Source organism: Poecilia latipinna, unplaced genomic scaffold (genome assembly GCF_001443285.1).
Source record: "Poecilia latipinna isolate Pla-1442-1.1 unplaced genomic scaffold, P_latipinna-1.0 Scaffold1316, whole genome shotgun sequence".
NCBI classification, from domain to species: Eukaryota; Metazoa; Chordata; class Actinopteri; order Cyprinodontiformes; family Poeciliidae; genus Poecilia; species Poecilia latipinna.
In genome coordinates, this window is record NW_015113932.1 from 43,972 (window position 1) to 54,831 (window position 10,860).

Genomic DNA, 10,860 nt, shown 5'->3' on the forward strand with positions numbered 1-10,860 from the left:
ATAAAACTGTATTGAAGGGAAACAAGTGTGTTTTATTTTAAGGTTTTCCTTTTTATTGTTTTGTTGCCACAAATACACTGAACCTATCAGTAAGTTCACAGAAAGTTCACAAACTCCAAGAACTTGATTGTTCTTGGAGTTTTAGTGGAGATTAGGATAATTGATTATATATGGAAAATAATTAGCTTGCTATGGAGAAGAGGAGTTGCTGAAGAGGCTGAAAGCTGAGTAGGTACAGAATGTGGTGTGCTTGGAGACGGACTGTCCGGCACAGCTCACCTACAGGAAATGACTACTTAACAGATTTTTCCTGCTAATGTTCAGTCTCTGGATAACAGCATGGATTATTTATGGCGGCAGGTCCACACTTGGCATGTAACACAGACTGCAGTGAGCTTCTTCAGCAGCAGACAGCATGGACATCCTGACTGGACTGCCGCTATGCCTATTACATAAAAAGCTGCAATGGACTGTGTAGTTTGACATTCAGTCCTCAGGACATGCATAAACTTTTTCAGCAATTTGATTTAACGTCACTTTTCTGTCCAATCAGACCACAGATTCCAGCCTTTTTTTTCCCTCCATGTTCGTCAGGGAGCGTTGGTGAGCCATGATGACCTCACACCTGTGTATCACCGTTGACGAGTACTGACCACTGCAGACCCTGAACATCCAGGTCATTACAACCTGTTTATTGTTAAAATAACTCTAATCTCCATGCGTTATTATTTTTACAGCTTCTAACGCCGAGTTCCAGCTAGAAAGTCGGGATGTCAACATGGCGACGCAAGTTGAAACAATACCGATACAATGCAGTATCTCTTACAAACATCATTTTAAAGATGGAGTATTATATATTTTCCAAGCACATAGTACCATTTTATAGTACAATGAAGTAACTACGTTACCTCCAATTGTGATAAAAATGCTGCATATATCAAATATGACTTAAAAAATTTTTGACTCTGAATTTGATGCCTGGAAATTGGGCATCTGTCTCTTAAAAAAAAAACCTCCTGCTCTTTCTGAAACTGCCTTCAGGAAGTCAACGCAACACGTCTCCCCTATTAACCCTTTAACAACGTTTTTACCAGCCTTGCTCTGAGAAAGAGTCCTTATATTGAGCTCAGCTGATGTGCAGTTCCACCAGGCGTTGCTAATTGCTGCTGGCTGGACTGAAGGAGCTGAGGTGGGAGGGGTCCTCTGTGAGGCCGTTGCTTGCAAACTGCAGCTCCTCATTAGAGCTGTCCCTCGAAGGCGGAGCTAGGTCCACCCAGGAGTTGTGCAAAGCTGAATGGTTGCCATGAGAGATTCAAGGACTTCTCAAACATGCATGAAAAAAAGAATCAAAGCAACAATTCAGGTATGTTTCTGAAGAGGTAGTAACATTCTAACATGATGTACAGATCAAAAAACTCCATCTTACATATTACTGCTTCTTAAAGCAGTAATATGTTGAAACAGCACTTTTAACATTGATTTTAGACACTCTTGCATGTGTCTCTTCTAAAATGAACATGTTTCCACCACACCTTGCGAGGACTGGCCACATTGAAACGCAAAGTCAGTCATAACTGGGTGGAGTCGGAGTTGCTCCCAATGTTTCAGTGGGATATCCGACTTTGGTTGATTTTCCAACAGGGAAATTGGAATTTCTAGGTTCCAAGTACAACTGGAACGCAGCATAACTCATCAAGATTAATGAGAAAACTGATGCTAAAATAAGAAATAATTAACTGCGACACAAAGTTCTTCACTGGTTTTAGCAAACCTCGCCCATAAATAACCAATTAAAATAATAACTAGTGAAACCTAGAGCACCTCACCAAGTTACAGGGGAAGTGTCTTCATGTGAGTGAGATGGAGCTGTGTGTGCCTATTCTTAGTAGAACATCGCTAGTCCAAAACTGGACCTGTCTGGTTTTTACTCACTCACTCCAGGGTGACTTGCGTCTCCCTTGCAGTTCGCTCTGCATGAGAGGAAGGAGGGGGCACGTGAATATCAGGGCTGACTGACATTCATAAGTTATGCTGACCTCAGACCAGTCTGACACTCAGCATTACAAAGAGGTGAAAATAAATCCCACAAGCATTTAACCAAGCCTGTCTGCTTAACAGTATGAACTCTTAAAGGAAGTGAGGCTGATCGCAGACAGAAAAGTAAAGTCTCTGGGACTTCAGCACTGACGAGTGACGCTATGAGGATGTGGAGAGTAGAAAACAGCCAATGGGAGCTGCTGACATCCTTCCTGAAACGCAGCCGGCCAATAGGATTACGCGTCATTAATGTGCAAGGTGTCCAGCCCATTTTCTGTTTGCGTGTGACTCAGCCGCAGGAGCATCAAACAATACACAATAGCGTGGACATAGCCGCTCATTAGCGGCGTCCACAAAGCCTGGCACCATTATGTATTGTGACACTGCAACTGACACACACACACCCCCACTTGCACAAAACAAACCGATCAGTCCAACCAGAGTCTGACAAAAAAAACAAAAAAAAAACACACACACATATATATATATATATAAAGAGCTGTCCATGTTACACCTGGTCTAACTGGGCAGCAGTTGCAGCACACTGTTGCCTAAAATAGCAGCGCTCCAGCGCTCCATCAGTGGACTCTGAAAATGCTAAGCTCAGCTTGACACGTGGATACACTCTCCTGCAGATACCCATCCCACTACCATCCATCTCCCCCCATAAGGTCCCTTTACTCCATCCGGATCAGACAAGACCCAACCGGCTGTCTTGCTGATCTGATACATGTACAGCATGTTTTTGCCATAAGCCATTTCCAGTCTTGCATTTAAAGCAAGGGCGCTGATGATTAGAGGCTATAAATGGAGCAGAACATTTCGGATGGGATTTTCGGATGACAATGAACAGCCTCAGGTGACATCATGGGGTCCTGATGCCATCAAACAATGATACGCAAATAACTGGAAGCTGGACAAAGACTTTGTAATTTAAATGTTTTCTTTGGTTACAGTCAGAACTTGAAGAGTTTTATATGAGATTGTTTAATGTTCCATCTAATTCCTGGTCCCTATCAGAAGATAAAATGTCTACGCATGATGTTTGTGTGAAACAATGTCTGCCCTGCCGACTACGTCACTAGGAGTTACTCTGGTTCATGAAGTCATCTGACCTGACTGTCTGAGCAACAGAGGGTCTGTAGTTAAGAGATTTTGAAGTATGGTGGCACAATGAAAAAAAAAGACACTACGCAGGCTACTACACTATGCTTACCACTCTACTGATCTAGACAGACTTGGATTTGTACATCCTTAAAACAATTCAGATGGTAAACTTTGAGCCACAGCAATTTAATTTTAAACTTCTCAAAAAACAACAACAAAAAAAAAACAAACAAGCAAAAAAAAAAACAGCGCTTTTATTCAGTTAGCTTGGTGCTTCCTTGCGCCAAGCTAACCAATAATCCAGGTATAGGCTACATACTGGTATCAAACAGGAAATAGACTGAACCACCAAATGACTTTTCTTGTCACATTGACTAAGCAAAGCATTTCTAGAGTCACATTCATCCAGTCACAATCAAAAATGTTCACGTTAAGTGGTGGGCATACTTCAACTATTGCGCTAATAGCGGAGCTAGTTTAGCACTTTAGCATTTTTGGTAACTTTGAAAACATTTAGTGCACTTAGTTTCCCCTTAATTAACTTCTCCATATAAATTCTAAAGCACTAACATATTTAAGTCTTTTGTAAACTTTCAGTTAGAGTCAACTAACTTTTTTGTTAGCATTGCCAATCCACTGTTCACTTTTATGTAGTAATATTCTTTGTAGGTAGGCAACGTGGGACTCAGAAGAAACACGTGAAGGAAGGAGGAAGCTTGGCTTTTCCAATGATTTCTAGATGAAAGGTGGTGTGATAGACTGGTTTATAACCCTAGAAATAATTCAGTGCATCTTAACGTATGCTCCAGTACCAAAACCAGGCCTCAAATAGAAGGACTTCTGCCAGAGGTTGAAATTTGCATGATACCTCCCTGTTTCAACAATCTTGGTTTGCCAGAAAAAAACAACACATTTGGTAAGGCGTCACAGATGTACTGGTTACAAACACCAGCATCACAGCTGAAGAAACTGGGATGAATAAAATGCACACAGACAGAAAATGTAAATCCTAGAAGGCTTTAGACTCACAGACACAGATGGTGGCGAGCAGTCTGGTGGCGATGAACGGAGGCAAGCAGTTCTGGAAGGCTGGCTGCAAGACGTAATTGGAAAAGGTGAGGGCAATGACCGCCAGCGTAGTTGGATACATGATGAGAACAGCGCTCCATAACAACAGGAAGCTGGAAATAAAAGAACAAGCATGACTGCAACACACTATTAAAAAAATACAAAACGTCCTTATTTTAGTTAATGAGTAGAACTCATAAGCTATTTTGGGCCGGCAGCTATTTTTACTGTTTCTGCTGTTCCTTTTCAGTTCCACTCGTACTTCTCATTCACACTTGTACAGAAAGCTGTGAGAACAACCCCAGTTCTGTTGCAGTAGTGGTTGAGGGCCTTGTCAGAGAATTATCAAATATATGAAGCTAAAGCTCAAATATGAGGATAAAACGACCAAAATAAGCCACTGCTAGAGTGTTTACCTGCTTCAGCTCAACTGATTTAAATTGATTGCTGATTACCAGGATCTTACTGAACACCAATCCTCTGACTGAGGTGTGTTAAAGCAGAAAAATATGTAAAACATGCAAGTACGCCTTCAGGACCCAATTGCACTTAAAGAAGTCAAATACTGAAGCTGTTATTTTCCTGAGACCATTTTTTCAAAATCAGGCTACTCCCACTTGAAAATACTTGTTTGGCAACAATGTTGTGAATACAGCATGTATCAGTAAGAGGCAGAACTCAAGGCTCTTTAGAAGACTGTGTCCTACACAGGGTAGATCGACTGATCTACACATTTTATACAACTCATCATAATTCTACGCCAGAAGAAGCATGATGCAATAAATCCGGTCGTAAACAATGGCTGGAGCAAGCAGCGTTCCACTTTGTCCTGTTTTTATTTTTCTGAATTCCAGTTTAGCCATATTTATTTAATTGAGCATGATATGTTGTATAAACATTGATTTTATCCAGCTTTAGAAAGTAGTATATCATAAGAACATCTTATTTCTTGAAACTTAAAGAAAAATACTCAAATACATAGACTTTACATTTCTCAGAGTTCACCATTTTGCATTCTTCTGAAGGCTCAAGTATTCATTTTCCAATAGTTTGCACCCTCAATATTTTGAGGTTGCAAAGCTGTGTTGAGTAATCAATGCAAACTTTGACAAATCTGTTATAACTCAAGGCTGTGATGCACAATAATGCCATAAGGATTAATACTTTTATACCATTAGAAAGGTCGTTTTGTCTTCCCTGTATCATATCTTCCATTCCAGAGAGCAAAATACTTGAGTGAAAAATAAAAACTTGGAAAATCTAGACCCTCGACAGGAGTGTTGCTTTTACGCAATCATGTACATCTTTCTAAACTAAACCCATCAAAGGCTGAGATGCGGCGTTTACAAAAAGACACAAGCTACCAATACATTCTACTTACCCTACAAGCCCTCCAAAGATCTCAGTCACATACGAATAGTCTCCTCCAGATTTCGGGATTGTGACACCGAGTTCGGCGTAGCACAACGACCCAAGAGCGCAGATCCCTCCTCCGCAAACCCAGACAATGAGCGACAGTCCCACCGAACCTGCATGCTCCAGCACTCCTTTAGGCGAGATGAAGATCCCCGAGCCAATGATGTTCCCTTCATGGATAGAGTTAACATTGTTAGTTGCTGTTGTTCTTATAATTCAATAGAGGTCAGGTATTGAGCTAATTCACAACTAGCTAGCTGATTGTGATGCCAGAAACCAATAAAGTTTAAGTTGTTATAGCTGTAATAGAATATGTTTTCAATGTTGTTGCACTTAAAAAAAACTGTAAGAAATTTACTACAATCTGTGATATGCAGAAAAAACTTACAGGGCCAGTATTATGTTGCACTGTATCTGTCGTTCAACTGTTGCCAACAACCATCTGTTGCCAACTGTGCAACAGATTCAGTTGTAAATTTTCCTCATTATTCCACACTCAGCCATCAGTGGTATGATGAAGTGGAAGGGAAAAAGGGAATGACTCGACTCGTTCACAGTGTGGTAGGCCATAAGATCACAGAACAGGGTCAGTAGTAGTTGAGTTGCCGAGTATGTAGAGGTCACCAACTTTCTATGTAGACGAGATTACAGTCTAGAGCCGTTTTTCAGGAGTTGGGCTCAGCTGCTTAGCTCTAATGAAAGGAACTCTTAATGTTTCAGTAAACCAATTCGTTTTGGTCACTTTTATGTTCCCAACCTTGTGGGAATGGTTTGGGGAAGACGCCGTTAGTTCCAACATGACTGTGTTGGAGCTTTGTTTTGGCTCTGTGCTGAATCTACATTTACTGTATCTAAGCCTTTACTCTGCACTTTAGACATCTCTTCTATTTTAAATGTCAGAAACTATAAGGATGCGAGTCAACAAATGCTGTGTTCCACTTCCCTGTCGTAAAAAAGAATTAAAAAAAAGTGGAACTTCCCACCAAGACCAACTTCCCACTCAAAGTGGGAGCACTCCAGCTACCTTTAATTAACGGATAACGTGATTCTACTGAAGAGAACAGGTCCAAAATGTGCTCGTTAGACACTGTGTCTTTTACAATTTCCTGCAATGGAGACGCTGATGAACAAACACAAAGAGCTCTCTTGTTTGCGTGTGAAATTGTGGCTGTAAATAATCCATTTTGCTATCTAGGTTTGCAAATGAACACTAGGAGAGAGCAGTGCTGTTGTCATTGCTATCAGGTCAACTCTGAGCCACGTTCAGCTGGAGTTTGAGCTCAGCTGACCCCTACACAAGACAAACTGAGGGTTCCCTCACTTGGCCAACATGTTATGAGTTTAACTTTAGCTTGTCATGTATGACATCATCAGTCTCTCCAAAAGAAAAACACGAAACAAAAGAAAACTACTGCATGCTAGAAAGTAACAAAACAAACAGCAGCTGTCAAAACAAGTGGTGTTTTTGCACTGGCCTCCATGTTTTCCCCCTTCCTTGGGGTAAGTTTGGGGCTAAAAAGTGTGACTCTGCTGAGGGTAAACATTGCGGCCGTTGAAGCCAAGTGAGGCGTGCTGTTGCTTTGAATGCTCCCTAATGAAGCAGAGCAAGAGAGGAGGACCAGGATGTGCATTTGTCATTGTCTTCTCACTTGATGGAGGAGACTGTGTTGAGATGCAGAGCTGTTACATAAAGCCTTAGTTGCGTTTGTTATGTCATGAAGTTCAGCATTTCAGCTGAATGCAGGAATTGGGGGGTCTGCCTATGTCTACATGTATCACAGTTGTAAAATTCTTTCAATAATTACAGTTCAGATTCATGATTTCACTAAAATCTTTTCTCAATGGGGCAAAACTGAATCGTTTCTGTGAAAGCAGTCCTGGTTTTGGGGGGTTTTGTCCCGTCGCTGTGGTTCTCATTTGGCCTCTTTGAAAATTTCCCACCACTGTTTTCGACAAAGCTGAACTGTTAGGAGAGATTTGAAATACCCTTTCAACAGCAATAGGGCTGAAACAATTAACCCGAATAATTGTGATTAATCATTGCTTGACACCATCATCAACTAATTTAGTAAAGGATTAATTGTTTACTGCAGTATATGGACTCAAAAAAGGCCGACCTTTTTGAGCTGGCCTAACAACACACTCAGAGCAGTGATTAAGCCAAGACTGTACAAAAAAATATACATTTTGAATTTAAGATTAAAACAAAATCTTCTTTGACTGTAAATATGTTCTAACCAGAGCTCTTCATGTGGGATAGTTGTAGCTTCACCTGGTTCAAATTCTGTAAAATTTATCCTATTAAACACCTGCTATCCAATTATTAATCGGTTAACCCAAAAAATTAAACAGATCAGCCCTACGTATATTAAGTAGTGCAGAAAGGGCTGAGTTTTTCACGTTATTTGAAAATGATAATCAACGTTACTTAAAAGGGACAATGTACAACTCAAACATAAATGTCACCATTTGATGCACTGTACCAGATTGTAGCGAAAGTTATCCTCCAATCTGTCTTCCAGGGTAAAATCACTATTGGGCAATTTTATAAAAACGCTGCACATAACTCTGAGTGCCATCGTGGTATATGGTAGTGGCAGCATCATGCTGTGAGGATGTTCCCCACCCCCCAGCAAATCAGAATTACAGAGCAATTCTTGTAGTCAGCCTCTTTTACTCTGATTCCCCCTAATAAAACCCAGTGCTGCCAACTGGCTTTAGAAGTCGCCTAACAAATGTTCAAAATTAGTGATGCGCAAATATGGAAATTTGGGCCGATACTGATAAAAGAAACATGACACGACCAACCTCCTTCACTCTGGCAACAACAGATATAAATGATTTATTTATATGACCGATACTGATATGTTTAAAAATGACCAATATTGACCGATACCAATGTTAGTGCCGATATATAGATCATTCCTACACACAAGCCTCACACAATTCAGTGGAACCTCTGAATATGGACACATTTGAATATGAATTCTTCCAAAGAAGAGTCTTGAATGAATGCCCAAATTGCAAATTTTCCTTTAAATTCAAATGTCTAGGATGGGGGTGGCGATATGGTGGTACAAAAAGGATATTAGTCCTCCAGCAAAAAATATACCAAAAAAAAAAAAAAAAGATTAAGTTTGAATACTTTATCAATGCACTGTGGTTAGCTGACTAATCGTTACATTTATGTGTGAACTTTTGCAGTAATTGAGGTGAGGTGGTTCTACCAGCTGTGAAATGTTGTGGATTTTTGTCTGGAAAAAAGAAAAACAGAAAAAGAGAAAGTTAGAAGTGTTTATGTATGCGTCATGAAGCAAGGAGGATGTTTCACCATTCGCTGTCTCACAACTTAAATGTGAGGGCAGAGAGGATTCGCGCTGCAGAAAGTGAAACAGCCAAATAGGTTTCTGGTTCACATCACTATGCCGCCAGAAGAAAATAAGAACTGGAGGATTTTTGTTTTATTTAGTTTTTAATTCTCGTTTCAGTCAGAATTGACATTTTCATTGGGTGGTTTTGTCAAGCAGTATTACTACTCGCTACAAGCAGAGGAGCACCAGACCAAGTCAGTACAACACATTTCAAGAAAAATGCAGTCAGTTTATGAGTAGGCTGTTGGTGGTGGGTAGCAATATGACTCAAGCAGCTCATGTTTACCCACTCTGTAGTGTTTTTAAAGAGAACATTCACTTTACTCCACTAAGATTACGATTCAGACCAAACAAAGCCATTGTGATCTTTACATTCACTGATGAAGGATTTTTTGACAAATAAAAAAAGGACAAACTACAATTCGCTTTAGATTGTATTCATCAACTGGATAGGTTCTGACATAGGCTACAGAGAAAGCCAATCAATTATCCAGAGATCCAAAAAGCCAATTTCACCACACACACTGGCCACTAAAATCCTGAGCAATGCATCTCTCATTTTTAAAAGACTGCATCACAACTAAATAAGTATTCTTTTTGTTCACAACTCTTCATGCCTCTGGGAAAACAAAACAAGCAAAAAGATCCACTTCCACAATGTTGATCATTAGCAAGTTATATATGAGGTTTCTGACACGATGGTGGCGAGTCAAAAACACCAAGGAAGAAATTCTCTTTCCTCAACGATACAGCTTGAAAATCTGATTTGAACGCATGTTTATAAAGAAGCCACTAATGATTATTTTAGTAAATTAGTTATTCTAATTATTTTGACAATTAATTGCATCTTTGCGGAGTTTTATTTTAACCACTTTAGCCAATTTTACAATATCAGAAACACACAAATATTTATTTATTTATTTTTTACACAAGAAAAATATGAAAACATTTTATTGCCTAAAATGCTTCAACACCCCATTCACTTGATCATTTGTAGCAAAGGATGGTAAAAAAATATTATAAACATGTGAAAAGCTCAACACTTTGAGCTTTTTTACAGATCTTAAATTTAAAATGTATATATTTTTAACAGCTTTGGTTTATTTTAGTGCTCTGAGAATTTGTTCTTCCAGCAAATTGCCTTTTTTTTTGGTTTTGATTAATTAACGATTAATCAATTACTAAATTGGTTGACGATTATTTCATTCATCGTTTCAGCCCCAATTTTAAGACTAATTGCTGAATGAGTTGCAGTACTCAGTGAAGCTGAACATGTCCAAGGAAAGACAAGGAATACACCGATCAGGCATAACATTATGACCAGCCAGAAGGGTGCACACTCACTGGTCTGCAGGCCGTGCAGCTCCGCAAATCAAACCCGGTCACCTAATTATCACAGTAAGGCCTTCATCAAAGTATGTGATATGAGTTTCTCATGTCTCCGATTCAACAAAACAACAGAATCAGAGTTGAAGTTACGATTGTTTCCATAGCGACATGGAAATGCAACAATCAGCCTTTTCCTGATTTTCAGGTTTCTTAGGAGGTCTGGTCATCCAACTTCCATATTTTTTTATTTTTTCCTTTTGAGAAATACGACATGAAAAGAGAGAGAGAGAGAGCACAATTAAAAATAAGCAAAATGGTTTCTTTGAAAGAGGTATTTTTGAATCCGGTGAAAAACAAAGGAATTTAATGGGTTTTACCTGACTTTAACTCAATTAAAAAATAAAATTTAATTAAAGCAGGGGTGTCCAAGCTTTTCGTCACGAGCCAAAATCGTCAAGACAAAATTAGCAAAAAAAAAAAAGGTAACACTTTATTTGAAGGGGGTTGAATAAGACTGTCATGACACTGTCAT

At 39.5% G+C, this 10,860-nt stretch overlaps 1 protein-coding gene across 1 annotated transcript in view; it reads right to left on the reverse strand.

Moving 5' to 3' along the window:
- slc7a10a (solute carrier family 7 member 10a) overlaps positions 1-10,860 on the reverse strand; it is a 30,310-nt gene that overhangs the window by 12,919 nt on the left and 6,531 nt on the right. Inside the window, 2 exon segments of the mRNA XM_015055442.1 lie at positions 4,174-4,325; positions 5,594-5,798. Of these exon segments, the coding sequence (XP_014910928.1) occupies positions 4,174-4,325; positions 5,594-5,798 (357 nt within the window).